Below are 22,934 nucleotides of genomic sequence, written 5' to 3'. Positions count from 1 at the left end.
TCTATATCTATATCTATATCTATATCTATATCTATATCATCTATCTATATCTATATCTAAATCTATATATCTATATATCTATATATCTATATGTCTATATATCTATATACCTATATACCTATATACCTATATACCTATCTATCTATCTATCTATCTATCTATCTATCTATCTATCTATAGGAACTCCTTATCCAGAATCAAGGAAGAGCATTGCATAAGAGAGTATATATAGTTACTCATTCATGCACATGCATGCACATACCCATGGAAGTAGCCTGCCCCCTCCTCTCTCTCTCTCTCTCTCTCTCTCTCTCTCTCTCTCTCTCTCTCTCTCACACACACACACACACACACACACACACACATGAATGTTCCTCCTGAAACACTCAGCAAAGCAAATGACAGGCATTTTCTGTGGGTAGCTAGGATTTCAATCCTGGTCTTGCCTTATTGTTGACTTGGGGTTGAGTGATGAGAGATGTTGAGTCTGTGCTTCTTGAGGCATGATAATGAGTTACCTCATCTATATTTTTGGGGTAATCTAGCATAGTGGTTAGGGGTCCAGGCTGTACCATTTACCACCTCCAATGCCTTAGTCAAGTTATTTAACCTCTATGCACATCAGTATCTTGATCTGTAAAATGGATTCAACACTGCTATCTACCTCATGGAATTGTGAGAATTAACTGTAATAGCATATAAAGAGCATTTAAAATACATAGTAGGTCCTCAATAAATATCTTCTAAATTAATAGAATATTAATTTTCTCATTATTATATTATTACCATGAGAAACTTTCATTATGTGATGGTTTCAGATTTAGTAGGAAGAGTGAGGAGATCCCTATTCAGTATCACAACTTCTGTTATTATGGTAGGGCCAGATTGCCAAGCAGACTCATCTAAAGATATTTTTCAGTATATGAAGGGAAAAGAAAAAACAACAATTAAATGACTCAAAACAAAACAAACAATGAAATTGGGGGTGAGATGGAGAAGAGGATTGACATCTTAAAATTAAATAAAGGCATTGCCACAGAGCAACTACTGGGGAGACAGTTGAGCCAGGCCTGGGTCTTTTATTTTTCTAGCTCAAGACTTTGACTAATTGGAAGTGTTGAGTTTCCTCTTGGATTTGAATAAACCACAAAAGGAAAGAATATTGTTCCTTTTTTTCAGCACTTCTTACATCTTGCTTCTTTTTCTGCTTCCTTCCCTGGGTCTCTGCTCCAATATAAGAAACCAAAATGGTGGCACTTCCTTCATGAGAACAGAAACTGAGCAGCTGTGGGCTCCATGGAGGGATGGAATACTACATAAATTGTACTTGGCTCATCTCCTGATGAAAAGCAGCTGAAAGATGGGGATCCGGGTATACTTTATCATTCATGCTCCCCATTTCTTGGCCATGTGGTAAGGACTGCTTCAACAGACCCTGACATTAAGCCTGGTGGGGCTGGAACAGCTATGGGGCAAGCCAATCCCAAGCTGGGGCCTACTGGGCTTTCAATTTTCCATACATGTACAGATATGTACAGGAATCCAGCATGTGGACTACAAGTAAGCTTGGGTAACAATCCACTGACAAGTATCAGTATCTATGAATAAATCACAGTGGCTTGGGCTGCAAATTTAGCTCCAGGAAATAGGGACTTAGACAAACAAGGAGAAAAGGCGTTCACTCAACTTTTTCCTGAAATGCCAGAGGAATAAAACAGGTCAGTGGTTAATACAAAATTATCTTTTGGCCAGTCTCCAAAGTGATTTGACCTATTTAGGAGTCATTGAGAATGAGCCAAAGGAAGTTCAGTGGCCTGCATCTTGATTTGTCAAGGGAGAGAGGGTATGGACCGCCAGATGCCCTGAGTCACTTATTATGGAGCATATGAGTGAATATGGCTGAAACTCATGAGAAGGGTTCTGGGACTGTGACTTTGGGCCAACTCCTGACACAATTTAGCTTGCAAATGATAACCCCAGCAGATGCATTGGCAACCAGGTATGCTAGCTTAATGGCCTTGGTCACTGAAAGGACCATATAGGATTCTGAAAGCCTTCCTACAGGTTAAACTCTTCTCCAAGACCCTTCTGTAAAAGGTAAACTCAGATCAAGTCAGCAAAGGAGTGCAGACATTAAGACTTCAGTGGAGAGCAAAGCTACAAAAATACTGAGGCCAACTCCACTTTAGCCAAGCAGATTGGAGTTGGTAGTGGATGCTGTTGGTGCCATGCTAGCTTTAATTTTTTTTCATTTATTGATTTGAGAGAGAGAGAGAGAGAGAGAGAGAGAGAGAGAGATATTGATTTGTCATTCTAATTATTTATGCATTCATTGGTTGCTTCTTGTATGTGCCCTGACTGGGGATTGAACCTGAAACCTTGGCATATCAGGATGACACTCTAACCCAAGCATGTCAAACTTGAGGCCTGTGGGCTACATGCGGCCAACAACAAATACTAATGAACGATTACTCATTTACTTCAGCCCTTTGTATTCAGCATGTCTCTATAGAAATAAACCTATGTTTCTATGAAAGTGGAAGCTTTTGTTTTTTTGAAGCCCACATAAACTTAAACCTTGTTTATTTAGCCCATGTTAGCCTTTGTGTTTGACATGCATGCTCTAACCAATTGAGATACCCAGCCAGGCCAACTACTGCTAGCTTAATAGCTGTGTGATCTTAGTCAAGTTCCTCAAACTATCTTGGCCTCAGTTTCCTCATCTATAAATGAGGAATAACGAAATGCATAGCATTGTTGTAAAGATTACATAAGATTCTGTGTAGAAAGCATAGTCACTGGCACATCATTAATTTTTTACACATCAATGTAATTTGAAACTGGTACTTATCACTATTATTGTTGTTATAAACATGTATATCTTCCCCCATAGGCTGTAAACTTCTCCTGGGCAAGAATAGTACCCAAGGCCTTCTGGTATCACCCAAATATCTTACCAGAATAGGGGCTTAATACATCTTGGTTGAGTGGATAAAAAGCATCTCACTGTGGAAAGGACTTCCTGCTTTCTCATACTGTAGATTTAGGAAACAGTAAGAAATAGATGAGGCCCGTGGGAACTTTTTTTCCCCCTAATTTAATCTATGAGAGTTGTGGTGGGTGGTGTGCTAAAGAAAATCAAGACTGAATAAGAATCTACTCCTCATACTCTCCCAGAAGTCTGCAGAAAGAAAATATACTCTATTTGTTTTAGGGTTTCCCACCCCCCACCCTTTCTTGCATTCTCTGATAGATTTAGTGTGCCAGTAAGTCCTGCTGACCTCTTTTTGTTTTTTTCTTTTCTGTCTTTTAATTCTCTTTTCCATTTTTCTCCATTGCTCATCTTGGTGTTTTTTGTTGTTTTTTTCACCTTGGTTTTTGTCTTCTATGGGATTAGTGCTGCTGGCCTAGTGTCCACAGTAGAAACTCTGGAAGTCAAGAGGTATTGTGCAACTAGGGTCCCAGAACTTCCCATAGACCCTACAAAGAGCTAGCCAGCAGTTGCATCAAAACCATATGTCAGGATTGTTGTTGATCATCAAACTTCCTCCATTTTGTTTTCTCATCCCAGACTTCCCTTTGGCCCTTTTGCAAAGGTGAAAGGAAAATTCACAGGATTCTGGGTCTTCTTTCTTTTCTGACATCTGGTTTGATTCTGGGCAACTAAATAGTGGCTTTGCCATGAACAACAAAAGCTAATTCACTATGGTTTTTAAATACCAAGTGAAAATATTTTTCCTTTTCAGCTTGGGGTCACTGGAAGGGAAAAAAACAGGACTGAGAAGGAGATTAATCTTTTAAAAACTCTTACAACTTCCCATAGAAAATAAAACAATGGCATCATTTTCTCCCATTCATGAAAGTCGTTTTATGAGTGATTGAGGTAAGACTAGGGATCTGAAGAAGAGTTTTAGCTTGGTTGTCTACTCAAAAACCCACCATGATTGCTTTTAAGAGGCCACACAAATCCCAGTAAAGCCCTGGGCCACCCTCTTTGCTTTCTCTCTCCCCTGTCTTCATCCCTGGCTGACTTTCCCTCTACCTTCTCTCCAGCCCATTTGATTTCCTCCCTCATTCAGGGCCCTGACCCACTGCTAATGAGAGGGAAATGTTAGGCAGGAGCATTGCAATTTATAGTATTTAGGCAATGGCCATGCCATCCAATGATGCCATTAACAGATGCTTGGAAGGATGAAGATTCTGTCTGGGTCACTTCCCCAAGGTTCTAGCCAGACTTTCTGTTGATTTGGGATAGCTTAATGCATCCCAGAAACTCAGCACCATTCAGTTACTCCTCAGAAATGAAGTCACCTACTCTGGCTCTTGCTCCACCTGATTAAGGAGTAGAAACATCCAATGCAGGAAACTGATGCCATCTGCAGAGACCTGGCAACTCTCAGAAGAAAGCAAGTCCATCTACCTCACTATTAGCTATTTCAATGTTTTTTCTAGACAACAAAACAAAAGCTCTTTTCCAACTTTCCATTACTTTATCTTCCTTCTTTCACTCTACCCATCCAGCTTTTGCATATGGATTCAGTTGCTGGGTTCAGGTGGGAGGTGAAGCATATGCCATGATGGCATATGCCTTGATGACATAAAGGCTATTAGAGCAAAACTGTAGAAGTCCCTAAATTCTCCCTTTCTTGCCAAGAGGATGATCTGGGTAGGCTTCAGGATGGCTGGTGCTTGTGAAGGAGCTTAAAGATTCTTGCCATGCACTATTACTGTTGTTATTGGCATCGCCAGAATCTGACATGTTGATACAGGTGGTATGTGTGTTGAGGGTAGATAATTATCAGAAATTGATCTTTAGCCTGCAAAGAAAAACTGAAGCTGTATCCCCTTGCATCCTTTCAGTGCGTGTGCAAACATATGCAGACCTGTTGAACAGCTCGCCCTCGCACATACCTAAAATTACACAGCCAAGTGAACCAGCCCCAGTCTGGTGAGAGAATGGGTGGCAATGTGGGATAGCCATGGGGTGATGGAATGGGATGTATTCCTTCTTGTTACTGGACAACTGGCATGGGGGCTGGGCTGCTGTGGCTCCCTGGGTTTTAATATTTGTCCAGTTACCTACTCTGGCATTGTGCTAATGATTTCCATAGCCACATGGCACTTGGCAGTGCTTTTTAAGCGGGTGGGGCCTGAGAGTCTGCATTTCTAACAAGGTCCCAGGTGATGCCTGACCCCTGGCCTATTGCACTTGGAGCAGCAAGGCTGTAAAAATGTACCACTGCATTCTAAACTCTTCCAGGGCTGGAAAAGAAAAGTACTAAGCTCCTCCTCTGGAGACAGGGTGTGTTCGAAGCTGCCCTGGAGTCCTGATTTGCCATTCAAGTGAACCCCAGAGGGATTAGCCGCTGGCCCAGCACTTGGGTGAGACCATCTGCCCCTCCATGGGGGAGTCCTGGAGGCAGCACAGATGTTGTGTGAAAATCTGCCACCATCCTTGCTGAAGGTTGCCCTCTCTCACCCTCCCGCCACCCCCGGCTCTGCCTGCTGACTTAAGCAGATCAGCTTTCAGCTCTCTGGGACTCCAAAGAGGGCTTTGGATAAAAGAAAAGGCCTGTCCTTAAGAAGCAGAGCTGGAATCCAAGCATGCCTCTCGCCTGCTGCATGCCCAAGAATGCAGGTATTTGGGGTTTGCAGCATTTCCTGGCTAAACAGAGGGGGAGGGGAATGGGGGGTGGTAAGCCAGACATAATGGAGAGGGGCATGAGCTGCAGTTGCTTCCTATTCTGGGGGTACTAAGTATGTTTTTTGAAAAATGTGAGCCCTTGCACAGGAACAGACATGAACAAGGGAGACTCTGCCTGAACCTCAGGGTTGACCTTGACAATTGGGGCCAGTGGCTACTAAGCTTTAAGGACTTTGGGGTCTTCATATGGGCTGGCCATGTTTGCAACTTTGCTCCTTCTGAAGTGTTGGACTACTTAAGACAGAAAGGACAAGACTTTCTCCCTCCTCTTCTTCCACTCTGACATTTGGATGTCTTCCAAGAGGGTTCCAGGGTAGGATTCCCCAGGGCTGCTGGGATGAGGCTGCAGTAGGCCCAGGCCTGCATCCTGCCTCCAATTGCACTGTGCCCCGCCGGCTTGTCCCTTTCTTCTCCCCCTCCCACCCCCGCCTCACTCCTGTCTTCTTGGAATTCCTCAATATTCTACCCTTACCCTGAGAGTACACAGAGAGATTTCTTTATCTCTCTATGGCTCAAATCAGCCCTGAATCGGGAGTCCTTAGACCCAAATTTCCCAATATTTTGTTTCTGTTCCATCTTAAATAGTCTCAAACCATTTGGTAGTATGTCTTGACTTCTTTAGTCCTTTAAACCTTCCTTCATGATATTCCTTTATTATGGAATGTTGGCCACACAATGGAATGTTGTTTGAAAAGTATTGAACTCTTTGTGATATTCGTCCTGCATTGGGGTAGTCCTTCCATTTTAACTCAGACTCCTAAATGTCAGAGACAGTGCCTTTCTTATATTCTTTCTCCCCACTCCGCCCCTAGTCATGTGGAACATTCATGGGTGAGCAGTGTGAGTGTTGTAGATTTGCCTCCACTGTCTCTGTGGAGACTGATGCATGGCATGGCCATGATCCAAGAGCCACATGTTAGCCTAACCACTCCCAATATGGTTGTGTGCAGGCCTGCTGCATGAAAGTGTTATTCTGCCCTGCCATCTCAGAATACACCCTCTGAGTTGCTTTTCCAGGTGTGGTGATGGGGAGGCACTGATTTGTGCCTGCTTTGTTATCTAAAATCCTTTAGGAAGGGAATTAATCATGCTTGTGGACCAGGCAGCTTCTGGTGGGTACCCCTGAACCTCTGTCAGTTTCTTCAGGGCATTACAGTTTCTGAATTTGGGGGTGAAGCTGTTCAAATCCAAATTCCTAGTATCATATATACTTATGATGAATAAGCATTATTTGATGTGCAGGCCACATTTCAGACTAATTAACTCAGAATCTTTGGGGATGAACCCAGGCATCAGTGCGTTTTTTAAAAAGCTCCCAGGGTGGATTCAAATGTGCATCCAGGCTTGAAAATCACTGACTTAGGTAAGAAGTAAGAATTCCACTCCCACTCTAACCCCAACTTCCTCAGGGAACTGAGTGAGACAATTAAAGATGTAAGTCCACACATTTTCATAAGTTTCAGTGGATTCAGGGGAAAGTGTCCAACAGCCAGGAAGTATTCATAAGGCCAGAAGACTAAGTAATGGGATGGAGACCAAAGAAATGAGGCCCCTCCAGGTACCTTCCAGAAGGTTCCATTCTAAGCTCAAAGAGAAACATGGGAGAAGGCTGTTAGAATAGCTTGACTCAGTTTACCTCAGAGAGTTGGAGATCCAAGGCATGGGGTGGCTGGCAGGCCAGGGAGGGATAGGGGAAGCTTGCAGGGCTATAGACAGAGGGCTCAAGCTTGTTGCAGCTGCTGGCACTTTATGAGTTTGGCCATCTTCTGGCATTAGTTCCAAAAGGTCATGGCACCCCCTGCCAACTCTGGACAGCACATAAGTGGAGAGACCAGGCCCTTAATCAAAGATGCCTCCAAGTAGGAGTTGGCAGATATTGCATTCAGCACAATAAAAGCTGAGGAGAAAATGACTGCTTTTTGCCTCAACACAAATTTTATTATACCAGATTTTATTATAAAATGTTATAGTTTTGGGTGTGTATTTACTACATAAACAATGCAGTTACTCTGATCTTCACCATCTTTCAAACTGGAATCTTAAGGGGAGTTTTATTTATAAGATTTAAAGCTATTGAACGATTGTTTTATATGATTGCCTTATAAGCATAGGAATAATTCAGGGGAAAATAAAACTGTGCTTTCTTTCCTCCTTAACCCCTGCTCAATCTCCCCAACCTGGGGACAGGCACAGCCACATGTGCTGACAATGTTAGATCTTAAAGCTGATAGATTATAGCTGAATAGACATCAAAAGGATAGTGTGGTCTTTAGGAAAAATGGAACATGGGACTCAAGCTTCAGGCTTCCTGTTGCATCCCACCTACAAGGATGTCCTGGTGGCTTGGGCAGGAGTGAGAATCACTTAAGCTTATTGGGCAAGCTCTCTGGGCCCAGACAGACCCTTAAGCCAGTCCATAGTCAGGGGCCAGGGGGCCCAATAGCTACTTCCATTATTTATGTCCAGATCTCTGGACATTAGTATTGCCCAGAAAGAAAGAATTCATATTAGTATGAATGTCAGCTCAGGTCCCTTAGTTCGTTCCTGGGAACTCCACATTCAGGGAGAGCAAAGTGTAGGCTGCCATCATCTTATGGCAATGTCTGTTTTGTCCATTTTATTGGTGTTTTCCATTTTTAACTTATCTGATTTTATATTCATTTACTTGAGATTTTAACTTTTTTTCTATTTCTTAATTTGAATGCTTAGTTTGAAAAATAAATATAAGACCCTGGCAGGTGGCAATCAGTTGCTTGAGTGTCCTCCCATGCACCAAAAGGTGCCAGTTCAATTCCAGGTCAGGGCACGTACCTGGGTTGCAGGCTTGATCCCGGTAAGGGGTGTGCAGGAGGCAGCTGAATAATGTTTCTCTCACACATCAATTTTTCTCTCTCCCCCTCTCCCTTTTTTTCTCTCTCTCTCTCTTAAATAAATAAATAAATAAATAAATAAATAAATAAATAAATAAAATAATTGAGAACTATAAATTTAACTCAGAATTAAATTTAGCCTTGGTAATTTGCATTGGTTTTATATGTTGGTTTATTATGGGTTTCATCCTTTAGGTAGGTTTTAAAGAGGCAGCATGGTATAGAGAAAATGGACTTTGGTATCTGTCAGATCTGGGTTTGAATTCTTACTCTACCACTTATCAGTTGTATGACTTTGGGAAAGTTCCGGGATTGCAACTTCCTAATTTTTCAAATGAAGATAATATCTTCCTTGTGTAGTCTTTAAATTAGAAAGAAATGAAAGAATGCCAGCACAAGACTTAGCATAGTGCACCTAGTAGCTGCTCAATCTATAGTAGCTATGGATGATAATCATATTTAAAATAATATGCCTTTGGCACAGGCAAAAGCTTTGTGGCTGTGAAGCTGCTCTCCATTTGCATGGCTTAGGCAGAAGGCCAGGACAGTGGGTGTCCTTTCTGGATCAACCCACTTATATTAATGTCCTCCAGAGGCACTGACAGATGGGACATGAAAATACCAACATTGTGCCTAGGGGAAGGCATGCAGCCAAATGTTACACTGGATTGAGCATGCTGAAGTGAGCCAGGAAAAACTCGGCACAGCACACAAAATCTTGCCATTGAGAAATTCCTCCCAAGTTTCTTACTCCCTGTCTCTTGTGGAATAGAATATTTGAGTTGTTCTGTCCCAGATCTGGCCCCTTTCTTGGCTGCTCAACTGAGTCGCTTCTCATTCTGTAGGGAACTGAGCATTGGGTGAGCTAAACTTTTTGAAGTCACATCTTGGTGCTGGGCTTTGTGTATGAAACATGACAAAGACACAGTTCTGCCCTTGAGGACTTCCGAGTCAGGAGTATACTGACCCATGAGCACCGGAAAGCTGGATACCTCAGGGCCCATCCACAGGAAGGAGGGGCCAACTCTCTCTCATGGGGTGGCTCAGCTAGTCAACTGGGACCATTGGAGGAGGTGATTTTTGAACCAACTCTGTTATGGTATATAGGTTAAGACATATCAAGTTTTAGGTGTGTTATTGTTTGTGGGGATTTTTTGGTTTTGTCTTATTTTTTAGAATACAATATAATGAGCTCACTCTGATGATTTTCAAAACTAAAGAAAAAAAAGTTCCTGGTCTCTAAAACCAAGGGAAACATCTTATATAGCCAAAATTTTGCAGAAAATTACAGCCTATTTGCTTTGGGTTGATTCTTGCCTTCTCACAGTCTGGGGGTGGGGAGGTAGAGGAGATGGTAAGATTAGGAAAGGGTAACACTGCAGGAAGTTATCAGCAATTATAATCTGCTGTCCACATTCTCTCTATCCTGCACAAGCCCTCTATATGTAAATTCAGGTGGAAGTTACTTGACTGTTCAAGGAAGAATCTTCTAGTCTTCTCTGAAGCTTACCCATGCCAAATGTCAAACTCCAATAAAGGCAAAAATACAAATGTTTCCTCAACTTTGAATAACTGAGGCCTCCCAGGAATGTTATCTTTATTCCTTTCTTGCCCTACCCTACAATGAAGCAAAGAGGAAATTTTTATTATTCTTCAAGATAGAATACTCACTCTTCCCTAACTGCCTTGTTTTACTGTTATGCTTGCCATAGATGGCATTTGGCTATTAACAACTAGGATCCCTCTTCCATCTAAATTTTTATTGCTGGAAACCTTCACCAGCAAGTTGGAGCTGGATGATTAATTTGAAAATAACAATGTGCTTGAGAATAGGCCAGAGGCACACATCAACAACCACAGAGCCCTTAGCTTAAATGAGTGATAAATTACTCATCCCAACCAACATAGACCTACAGTTCCTGCTCTGAATACCAGGAGTAATGACAGGTGCCACGGGTTTCTAGTACTTTCCATGCCTACCTTGGAAAGCAAGGAAAATGGCCGCCCGAGATAATTAAGATAATTGTATACTGAGTGCTTTTCCTGGGAAAGAAGTTGATTTGTGGCTTCTATTGATTAATTGGCCTTTTATTTTTCACCTTCTGCCCCTCTCCTCTTGTCATTTACTTGCTTTTTTTTTTTTTTACACCAAAGACATCATGGGTAAAAAGAGGAGATTTTATTTTGAAGAACAATGATCACATTAACAAGGTGACAGCAGATAAGCTAAAAGTCACTCCATTTTCTGCCGGGGGAAAAATGTTCTTTGCCACCAAATTGCATTCTGCTTCTCTTTGTCTACTCTCCTTTTACAGGAGGGTGACAGGCCTAGCCACTGATGGACTCAGAAGAAATAACTGGGAGATAAGATATACCTTTGATTTATGTAAGAAGGGAAACTTTTGAGTTGGATGATAAAAAAAAATGAGTTCCTTTCCTGTTCCACAACATTCTTGTGGATGGAGCTCTCTGTAGGACAGTGACATTTCTCAGCCTTTGGTCTAAAGTATCCAGCAGAAAATAACTATGAAATCCAAAACTTGGTAAAAGGCAAAAATCCAATTCAGTACAATTTTATAGATGTCTAGCCCTGGATCAGATTCTGTAGGTACAGAATATCCCTACATCCTATCCTATATTTGGGGCAAAACCTTTAAGGTATTAAAGCCACATCCAGAGACACAGCCAGTACTCCGTGAAAGAGCAACCAAAACAAACTGGTGTATGGCTATGTCTCCAAGTGTGTCTACTAAAAAACACACACAACAACAACAAAAAAAACACATAAAAAACACTACAGGCTTCAAAATGATCAAATAAAGAGTGAATGGGGGATGAAGGAGGTGAAGAGGGAAAGGGAAAGTTACCCAAGGAAGTGAAATTTGAGCTAGACTTTGATGGACTGGTAGGAATTTGTTAGCCAGGAGAAATATTCTGAGGTTAAACCTCTCTAAGCTGCTGTTTCTTCTGCAAAATCTCATAGGCTTGTCGTGATGTGATGAAAATAAAGTGCATAACACAGTTCTTGGCATATGATAAAGCTGAATATTTACTGTTGTTATTATCATTATCACTGTCATTGCCAACATCATCACATCATCATCATCATCATCATCATCATCATCATCAGGATTTGGTGTTGGAAGTGTGTGAGCAAAATCTTCAGGGTCTTTCATGGGTCAATGGTAACATCAGTCACAGGTAATTAAAACCCCTGTCCCTCTAAGCTTACTCTACTTTTTCTGAGGTTGACCTTCATCGTTCATGTCCTGGCATACTTTGGTTAATATCAGTTCACCTCTGGCAAATGAAAGCGGACTCAACCAAGTATCAAAAGATGTTTTTAACCTTACTCCATTCTCCAATATAACATTTTATACACTTGTTTATAATTTCAGTAGTGGGTGGCTATTTGAGTGAAGGTGTAAATATAAAACCAGTAGCTTATGTTAGCATTTCTCTTGGGTCTTTGTTTTCAACATCTTATTTTAGCAACTTCAAAAAATATTCACTCAGGGTATGTTTTCTCTTCCAACCTGTTTATCCTTCACTGGTTTCATTCATGTTACAAAGGAAAGGAGGTTCTGGAAAGAAGCAGAGATAGGTTAATGGGGGAAAAAGAAGACTTATGTAATACTTTAAACAATAAAGAATTAAAACATGCTGTTACAGAATAGAATTATAGAGATATTAGCAATAAAAATTCATTGTTAAATTATATTTTAAAAAAGAAGCAATGAAACATTTCTTCTAAACTTTGAGAGTTAAAATAGAAAGCTAAATTCTTTTGCATCATACATAATCAATATAATGTGTTTGAGAAGGGCTTGTCCATTTGGCATTGGGGGCTGAGGAGATTTGGGCCCTGTGGTTAGGGAAAAACCAGGATGTTAACATTGAAAGTCATTTAATGACCCCTTATTATGTGCTCAGCAGGACTAGCTAATTGCTCTGTCATAGTTGATACTGCACAATTATTATGCTCATTCAGTAGACGAAGAAAATCAGGTTTAAAGTATTTATGTAACTTGCCTAAGATTACAGCTCGGATGTTGCAGAGCCAGGACTTGGATCCAATTCTGTCTGATTCCCAAACCTGGGCTTTTTACCACCAGGTTATTCTGCCTGCAAGGGTTTGAAAAAAGTGACCCCAGACTAAACATGTGGGTGGCATTTTTATGTTATATAGGTTTAAAAGATTTGCTTTGGCCTATGCTACAATCTCAGGTTAGGTCACCCAAAGTAGAAGGAAACTCAGTTTTGATTTGAAGGAACAAAAACCAATCCACAGAGATGGCCCCCACCAAAATATGACACTGTGAGCTAAGAAGAAAGACAAGGGAGAGAATCAATAGTGTCCTTTGGCTTGACAAAACAGAGAGGGGTAGGCAAGGCCTTTTCCTTTCTCTTTCAATTCCTACAATGATTTTACTTTTTGCTAATTAACTTGAATGCCTGTGACTGATATATTTATTACCCAGCATTGTTTATCAATGACATATTGTTTAAATATTCATTTCCTAGAAAAGGGTTATAAATGTCTTCTGGGATCATAAAAGGAGATGGTTTACAAGTGCTGGAGGTTGTGGCAGGTTAAGAAGTTACAATGCAGAATTTTCCACACCTTTGCTTGAATGTGTTGGCAGTTCAGAGTGCAGAGATAGTGTTTTTCAGTGGTGACAAAAAGGATATTTTGTCTTCTAATTTCTTAACTTCACATCCTGGTGTAGGTGTTTGCAGGGATAATACTTCATCTTATTCAAAGTTTCAGAGCAAAGTAACAAGTAGCAGATATGATTACAGCTTTTCCTGGAGTCACAAAAACCAATTTTTAAATGTTTCCCTTCTATACTTGGTCATCCTCATACTACCATCTGCTTTCCAAAATTTCCCAAAGCCAGGTGCTCTGGATAGTCATCAAGCTGCCCTGGGCCAACAGCACCACTTGTTGGCTACAACAGAGAATTCTTGGACTCAACATCCTTCTGTGTCCTCTGAGATGATAATGCACATGTCACTGAAATTCCCTGCACTAGCTGGGTAGTTTCAGTCATGCAAAATTGCTTACATTTGTTCATCACACCAAGCTCTCTCACACACCTCCAGATCTATGTATACTGTTTTCTTTCTATAATCTTTTATGACCTGTTTCCTCTGGCCAACTCCTAGTCAGTTTGGAAGCTTTGGCTTAAGTATCACCTTCCTTGAGAAATCTTTCCTGAAATTGCCCAGGATGATTTAGCCATCACCCTTTCCATAGCCTATATGTTGTGCATGCCTATATTTCAGTGGTTCTTCTAAGAGCAGAGGATGGATTAGTACTTCTAAGGGGATCTCAGCCAAATGGTAGAGACAGTGTGGGGTAGAGTTGGGTATGGCACAAACAGCCTCCCATAGATCTTAAGATTTCTTTTTAATCATATGTGTCATCCTAAAATTCCTATAAAATTAATACTATTATGTACATTACTTAACATAAAATAATATCCCCCAACAATTACTGAGTAGAATTAGTGGTCCATATCTATACTGTGGCTTCCTGAACCCCCAGGCACAACACACTGTATCTCGGAAGTAGGTGTAAGTCCCTCTGAAGGCCATGTATAGTACAGTGTCTTTCTAGTCTGTGATTCAAGGGGCTAGGGACTAGGGACTAGGTCTACTATAATATTTCCTAGTGAAATTCAGATACTAAAAAATAATATTTTTGGAGGAATGAGTGAATTTTTCCAGTAATATTGGGCTTAATAAAGAACCAGTGTTATTAATCCTCTAGTTGTAGATCCAATGTCTTCATCAGCCCACTACTCTTTCTCTACTTTTCTTGTATTTCATTTGTGACTAGCATTTAAGATTAATTTTTAAAACTATTTTCTTGAGTTATATTAACGTTTATTCGCTACCACTCTTATGCATTGCAAATGCATATTTCCCCGGCAATATTGTGGAGGAATTAAAACTTAATGGGCAAACCTGGAATTCTAAATGCCATTTGTAACTTTTTTCCATAGGAAAATGTGACCTGAATTAAAAAGAAAAACTTACAAATGAACTTTGGAATATTCTGAGGCTGGAGACAGACTTTATCAAACTCCCACATCCCACAGCTTCAGTTTATATGGGTTACTGTCCACAACCTGAAGTAGGGGGAAGGAAGACTAAAGCTACAGATGCGGAGTGACATCCCAGAATCACTGGAATGGGCAGGAGAACCTCAGATTGGTCCTTCCCTCGGGTCTCTCAGGGTTCTGTGGGCATTATCATCAGGCTAGCTTTCTCAGGAAGCCAGACAAATTCATTCTTACAAATGCTACTGACATTTGCATCTCTATGATTCTAAAACTGTTCCCTCTCTGAGACAAATGAACACCTGAGTCATCTGTTATCTCTCCATTTTAAAAAAATCAAATTTATTAAGAAATATTTATGAGTAAAAGAGCTCCCTAGGTGCAAAGTAACTTTTAAAATTTATTATAAAGTTATTCTTTGTAAACTTCCCACTGCTTCCCCTTTCTTCTTTTTGAAATTAATTACTTGAAACCAAAACCCTTCAAAAACAGGGCAAACTATGCCTTAATTCTTCTCCATATGGTAAAACATAGATAAAGGACTTCTGGCAAGAAGGGCAGACTTCTCTACCTGGCTTCTCTAGTGTAGTACATCATAGGGACCATTGATTCTCCCCATGTAGTCATTTCTCTTTCTGTTATTCAATTTGACCCTATCCTATATAATAAAGAGGTAATATGCAAATTGACCATCACTCCAACACACAAGATGGCCTCCCCCATGTGGTCAAAGATGGCCACCCCCATGTGGACACAAGATGGCTGGCAGGGGAGGGCAGTTAGGGGTGACCGGGCCAGTAGGTGAAGGCAATTAGGGGTGATGGGTCAGCAAGAGAGGGCAGTTGGGGGCAACCAGGCTGGCAAGGGAGGGCAGTTGGGGGGAACCAGGCCTGCAGGGGAGGGCAGTTAGGGGCAATTGGGCTGGCAGGGGAGGGCAGTTGTGGGTGATTGGGCCAGCAGGGGAGCAGTTGGGCATCGATCAGGCTGGCAGGGGAGTGGTTAGGGGGTGATCAGGCTGGCAGGCAGAAGCGGTTAGGGGCAATATGCAGGCAGGCAGGCGAGTGGTTGGGAGCCAGCAGTCCCGGATTGTGAGAAGGATGTCTGACTGCATGTTTAGGCCTGATCCCATTGGGTAGTCGGACATTCCTCAAAGGGTCCCAGATTGGAAAGGGTGTAGGCTGGGCTGAGGGACACACCCCCCATGCACGAATTTCATGCACTGGGCCTCTAGTCCTATATAATAAAAGCCTAATATGCAAATTGTCCCCTCGGGCAGTCCTTTGACTGCGAGTTCACCTGGGAGACTGGGAGTTTCACCGCTTGCTATGACATGTGCTGACCACCAGGGGGTGGCACAGAACATGGCAGGCATTGGTGATGCGGCACTGGCAGTGGGTGGCAGTTGAGGTGCTGCCGGCCTGTTGGGCCCAATGGTCCCTGACGAGAGTGGGACTGCGGCAGGATGGTGGAGCAGGTGAGCAGGTGGTGCCAGGCCAAGGTGGGTATGAACAGGGTCCTGATGGCCCCACCGATCACCCCACAGATGGCGACCAGTGGTGGCAGCAGGGGGCAGGGCAGCTGCATGGCTCCCAGGTGCTGAGGGAGATGGGTGGGGGCGGAGGGACCCGACCCGATTGATCACCCTCGCAGGTGAGATGGTGGAGCAAGTGTAGGGGCAGCCCAGGCCAAGGCGGGGTGCCAGGCGGGGCTGGGGGCTGAGAGGCTGGGAACATGAGCTGGGGCCCGATCTCCACAGGCCACCCCGAGGGACCCCACCTGTGCACAAATTCTTGCACTGGGCCTCTAGTCCTTAAATGAAAAATCATCTCCCTTCCCAATTGGCACATAATACTATTTTTATGTCGGCTCTGATCTGAAAATTTCATTTTTGATTCTACCTAGAAAGTAACAGGAGATCCCAGCCTAGAGCCTAAATCCAGTGTCCTGGCCACATTCTTAGCCTGGGAAAGCTGTTGGGAAACAAGTTCAGAGCCTGAATTGGAAATAAGGGCAAACAATGGTATAGAGAAGGTTTTTCTTTAACTTAGAAAGTTTCTCAGTAAAACAACCCCTTTTCTGGAATGTAATTAGTATGTGTTTAACCACAAATGTAGAAAAATTGCTTAGGATTGACCAACATATTTTCTCAGAACTACAAAGAAGGTTTCTTTCTTTCTCTTTCTCCTTTATATGCTCCTTATAAAACCTTGCCAGAGTCAACTAAAAGGGAACCCATTTCATTACATATACTTTTCCCCAAGAAGTAAAATCAACTAAATTAATTCATTCACTTACCACTATAAATACCAAATGAAAAGGCCATAGATATATAGATGTAAATACTGCCTCTATAATTATTTTTTTGTGTTAGTATAACTAGAGGGCACTGAGAGAAAGAAAAATAAATTATTCAAAGTTCAAAGGTTCCAAGATTTACTAAGAAAATAAGAAAAGAAAAGAAAAAAAAAGCCCAAGCATCCACATGCTAAGATAGCCAAAGAATCTGCTACTATGTTTACTCACCAGCATTTTCTTCAAAAGAAATGGCTTTTGTCAAAATTGGTGGGAACTCCAAATGCAGAACATTTTTTCCTATTAAATAAAGTTAGCAATGTTGTAATTAAGACTGCAGGAGCTGATTTCACTATGTTGAAATTGCAACAACATACAGCCATGGTTGAGAACTACTGCTGGAGGTATTTAGTTATAATGATCAATTTTTCCTTTATTAGATAGTTCATTTGGCTCTAATTTAGTTTATAATTTTCTCCCTTTCAAGGCTCTTCCTTTGTAAGTTTCCTAAGTGTGTGGAAAAGGGAAGGTGTACATTTCTTTTAATCTTCTCACCTGTGTCTTGGATGCTCTATCTTCTTAAGAAGACAGCCATGACCATTGTTGTTGAATATTATAAAACTGACACCATATCCTAGCACATTGAAGTTCTTGTTCCATGGCATTACTCTATTTATTTGAGGGGTTTCTAGGGTTATGTGTTGGCATTTGTTGTCTTAAACACATCATCTCTTCTCTTCCTTCCATTTCCTGATTGTCTCTTGAGGGTGGCTCTGGGCCACTCACCTTGGTGATTCTTTGCCCTAAACCATGTGACCCAACATCAACCTGACAAGCCTCGGATTGGAGAAAGGGAGATGGTCTTCTGAGCCTGAAGACTATCTATATGAAGCCTCTCTGAACTGGTACTTTCGGGGCATAATTGAGATGATGAGAAGACTTTGAACTATCACAATATTTTGAGCCATAAAAAAGGTTTTATTTTATTTTAAAGAAGGCTTTAGTTTATGATATCTTGGTTAAACTAACAATTCTCAACCATTAGTGTCTGTTTTGATATATGGCTAGAAATTTATTTTAAAGAAATTGATCAGATAGCCTTTTCTGTGCATGAATCACCCCAGTATTTAGCTTAAAATTTAGTGGGTAATTCTCCTGGTCTGGGCTAGGTTGGTTGAGCTCTACAGGGCTTGCTTATGTGTCTGTAATCACTCAGCTGGGAATAGAAAACATAGGGTGTCCTCATCCATACATCTGGTGGTCAGCAGGCTATGGGTCAGATTGAGATGGGCAACTGGGGCACATGTGTCTCATTATCTAAAAGGTTATCTCAGTCTTGTTTGTAGAGTGGCATTAAACATGGGTAGGTACCAAGGTCAGCAAAAGTAGAAGCCACAGGCTGCTGGAGGCCCAGGCTCAGATCATGCACATTGTTACTTCTACCACATTCTATTGGCCAAATCAAGTCACAGTCTTGATGGGAAGAGCTGAAAAGTACTATAGCTATTTTTGAAATCTCCCACAATAACAAACCACTCTTATTTGCAAAATTTTAATGTATAAATTAAAATGGATGTGGGTTATATTAGAACAAGACTGTGAACAACTATCCAAACGGTAGTGTGGTGAGGTGGAAGACCATGAATCTTAGAATCAGACAGACCTGAGTTCAAACTCTATCTCCCAACTTGTTAGCTGGGTGGCCTTTAGCAAGTTACTCAGCCTCTCTAAGCATCTGTTTTCTCAACCAAAAACCAGGAAGAAAAAGAATACTTAGCCCTAACCGGTTTGGCTCAGTGGATAGAGTGTCAGCCTGTGGACTGAAAGGTCCCGGGTTCGATTCTGGTCAAGGGCATGTACCTTGGTTGTGGGCACATCCCCAGTTGTGGGTGTGCAGGAGGCAGCTGATCAATGTTTCTCTCTCCTTGATGTTTCTAACACTCTATTCCTCTCCCTTCCTCTCTGTAAAAAAATCAATAAAATATATATATTTTTAAAAGAATACTTAATGCACAGGGCTGTTGCGAGGATTAAATGAAATTATGGTGTAATGCCCAACACTTAGTAAAGAGCCATTTCATTCTGGCTTCCTTCCCTGTCCCCTTAATTTTTTGAAATTCATGTATAGAGGGCCTAGTAAATCTCTTCTACTCAGAATCAAAGCTGCCCAGTCCCCTCTTCTGCCAGATACCAGCTTTTCTTTGTCTATGCATTGCATATCTTTGAGATATGACTTTGATATAGAAATTTTCAGTTGGGGATCTTGGCAGTGTTCTCAAACATAAGCTTACAGTTAAAAATTCCAAGACAAATCTTAGTTTTGGTGCAACAAATTATTTCACATGTTTAGTTGTGTATAGCTGGTTTTTCTTTATGGTCTGGGTATACTTGGGAATTTTGAAAAACACACCATCAGAAAAGAAAGTTTTGAAATAATAGAAGTTGAGCAGCAATGTATGGGAATGATGTTCTCTCAGAAAGGATACATTTACCAGATAAGGTTTTAAAACATATCCCAGGGCTCTAAATAGTGAGGTTGGTCTTTGGTGTCAGAGGGGGCCAGATTGGGCAAAATCTCTGCTTCTTCTTTGATGCATTCCATAGGGCTTCATTTTGGCTAAATCATCATAATTCCCACCAAGACAGCACAGAATGATAATGGTTTTATTTATTATTTTATATGCATTGCCAGTATATGCAAAGCTTTATAGCATGCCATAAATAGAGAGGGATTATCACAGCTGTTACTTATTTTAACAGGTCACAATACAGTAGTTTATGCCAGATGGTTTAGAGAATTTTGAGAGAGAAATTTTATACAGGCAGCCATATAGATACTAGCTTGGGTAGTTGAGCGCTGAAATTAATTTACATTTGTTATGCTATATAAATAAACACATAGTTACTTATGAATGAGTGAGCCATTTTATAGCAGTGATTTCTTCTGGAAGTCATGAGGTCTCTTATAAGCAGTGGTGGGGCAGCAGCAGTAGTAATGTGCTGCTGCTAGGATAGAGGAGATATATTACCCAGCCACATCCATAGCTATGGAGGGGATATCCAACTTGCTCCACAGAAATATATTTTGGAGCCAAACTGAGTTTTTATTACTGAAGCCAAAGAGACTAAAGCAGGGAAGCCATCCTAGATAAACATAAGGAAGGTGTGTGTATGGCAGAGAGAAGAGCTGGAATTGGGATCCCCAAGGTCATCAGCAAGGTCAGTCTGGGGCAAATCACAGAACATATTGCCCTTGCAGATACCGAAGTTCATGTGTAGAGTGGTTAGTTCTGGATGATGAGCAGGAATGGAAAGAAGAAATAAGTACTGATGATCAGAAATCATTTCAGAAGGTGTTTTTAGTTCTAGATTTTAAAGACCAATAGGTTTCCAGAATGGAATGAGAAACTTAGAGAAAACCTTACATATCTTTACCCTTCTTGTCTTATAGATGAAGAAATAGACAGAGGATCGATCATTTAAATATGATCATCTTGGTTTTTTTCAATAAACAAGTAAAATCAGACTGTCATGGTATTTGGACTTTGTCAACCTCCTCCAGTCTCTCTCCCCTTGATCCATCCCACCAATTCCTCTCATGCTTTCCACCTCATGCTAGAAAAGGACCACATCTCCACCTCTCAGAATAATCCAAAGACCAGGCCTAAAACATAGTTGGGTTTTCTCGGTAAATCGCCTTGAGATATAGAAAGTTAATATACCATCTCTGTAACAGGAATAAAATTATTTAGCATTTTTGCATCAGTTCTTCCATCTCCTATAAGATAGGGGTCAACTAAGACCTGTTGGTATCAACAAAATAATTAAGCAGAAAAGGTGAGTTTAAAATATATGATGAGGATATAACTAGTATAATCTATGCTAGAAAATCAGGTAGCGACAGTATTTCAAAAGTTGAGTAGCCCATGAATGTCAAGGGACAAACCAGAACTTTATTATGGACTAGGGGCCCAGTGCACAAAGTTGTGCACCTTGAAAGGAGCTGTGGTGGGCATAGGCGCAGGTCGTGGCCCATCCTCTGTGCCTCCGCCCAGCCCCTCCCACCACAGCCCCTGCCTGGTCCCCTGTCTGCTGGCAGCCACGCTCCTGCTGCTGCCACTCCCACACCACACGCTGATGGTGCTGAGCAATCTGGACCGGTGCAGCACTGGCAGCAGGTGCAAGCAGCAGCTCCAGTGCTGGCAGCAGGTGCAAGCACCAGGTGGGACCACGGCACACGGGAGCAAAGAATTTTCAGTAACCACCAGAGGCTCGCCCCGATGACAGTGACCGGTGCCCCGCCTTGGTCTGGCACCACTGCTTACCTACTCCACCATCCTGCCACAGCCGACGCCCCCATGTTCTGTGCTCTGCCGCCTGCTGCTGATGCCTGCCATGTTCCACACATGCCCCCTGGTGGTCAGTGCACGTCATAATGACTGGTTGTTTGGTTGTTCGGTTGTTTCACCATTCGGTTTATTTGTATATTAGGGTTTTATATATAGAGATTCTCCAAAGATGACTAGTTGAAGAATTAAAGCTTTGAAAGTTTGTAAGCTAGATAATACCAAAATGTCCAACTCTTTTCAGAGATGCTGAGTTCTCAATAACTTCAGCAATCTGAACATAGCACTAAGCCTGAAAGTAAGTAAAAGGAGCTTCCCAAGGCCACAGATAGTTGTCAACAAGCCCATGCACTTTATAGCTTAGCATCTTGCTCAGACTTTTTTAATGGACAGATATTACCCAGCCATGGTATCTGTTTTCCTTAGCCCACTGTAGACTCAAACTATGGGGAAGAGTTAGAAGAAGGGTGAGAGAGGAATGACAGTGGAGAGCTAAATATCAAGAAAAGAGCTTGGAAATTTAAAAGAGGAGTCTTTGAAATGTGTTACCATAGAGACCAATAATAAGCCTTCTTAATAAAGACCCTAAGTTAATCAGCAAAGCATTAAATTGTGTTTTGTATCATCTGATTAGAGAGATAGGAAAGTGAATTGTTCAAGGTAGGCTAATTTTGGTAATAAAACCTCCAACATTCCAGGGGCTTTTTTCTTATGTACATTTCAGTCTAATGCAGGTCAGCATACAGTCATTTGGGTACCCAGATTCCTTCCATCTTGGGGTTCTAATGCCCCACCCTCTGTGGAGCTTCTATGTTCAGCCAGCTGTGCAGAGAAGGGAGTGTGTAGAATTGTATAGGAGTTTTTATGGGCCAGGCTTAGAGGCACACATCCCTTTGCTCACATTCTATTGGCTAGCGCCCAGTTCCATGGCTGCACAGAACTGCAATGGAAGCTGGTTACAGGAGAAATTAAGAGATGCATATAAGAGATGCTCAGTAAATGCTTTTGTTTGAATCATCAAGCTATAGAAAGTGTCAGGCACTCTAACCGCTGTACAGGGGATAAGGATTCCAGAAAAACTACAATATGAGCATATGTGTGAAGACCTCAAACATAGGAAGGTACTGCCTTCATTGGGCTTTTATTATATGAGAGGTACCATCATGGTGCGTTATATGTATTATTTTATTTACTCTTCCTAACAATCCCATAAATTATGTATTCCTGTTTGCATTTTACAAATGAGGAAACCAAGGTTCAGAGAAGTTAAATCATTTTTCCAAGATCATGCTGCTAAAAGATGGAGGAACTAGGATTCAAACTCAGGTCTTTCAAGGACCAAAGCCCAGGTTTTCTTCCTCTACACCATGGGATTTGCTAAAACCTGATTCAAATGTAAACTATCTAGTTACATCATTATTTTCATCATCACTGTTAACAGCAACTTTATTATTATAAAAATCAATGCAAAGGGGAAGACATGGCCATTTTCATTGCTTTATGGAGTTCTGCAGGTCTCGTTGCCAAAGCTCTCCCCTGATAAAGCAGCCCTGAAAACCCAGAGCAACACAGTTCATCTCATTGAGTTGTGTGATTAGTGACTTGGACACTAGCTTCCCATGATCTTGCCAGGGATTGCTATAGAGAGCAGCCA

The 22,934-nt window shown here is 41.5% G+C and overlaps 1 protein-coding gene across 3 annotated transcripts in view; it reads left to right on the top strand.

Annotated features, from left to right (window-relative positions):
• NHS (NHS actin remodeling regulator) overlaps positions 1-22,934 on the top strand; it is a 347,582-nt gene that overhangs the window by 240,763 nt on the left and 83,885 nt on the right. The window contains exon 1 of one of the 3 annotated variants that reach the window (XM_059678459.1): positions 5,571-5,638. The exons of the other annotated variants lie outside the window; for them this stretch is intronic. Within the exon in view, the coding sequence (XP_059534442.1) occupies positions 5,605-5,638 (34 nt within the window). The 5' untranslated portion in view covers positions 5,571-5,604. Of the gene's footprint in view, positions 1-5,570; positions 5,639-22,934 lie in introns of those variants that run through there. 3 annotated transcript variants of the gene reach the window in all.

The sequence above is a fragment of the Myotis daubentonii genome, chromosome X (assembly GCF_963259705.1).
Source record: "Myotis daubentonii chromosome X, mMyoDau2.1, whole genome shotgun sequence".
NCBI lineage: Eukaryota > Metazoa > Chordata > Mammalia > Chiroptera > Vespertilionidae > Myotis > Myotis daubentonii.
This window is presented reverse-complemented; position numbering and strand designations above follow the sequence as displayed.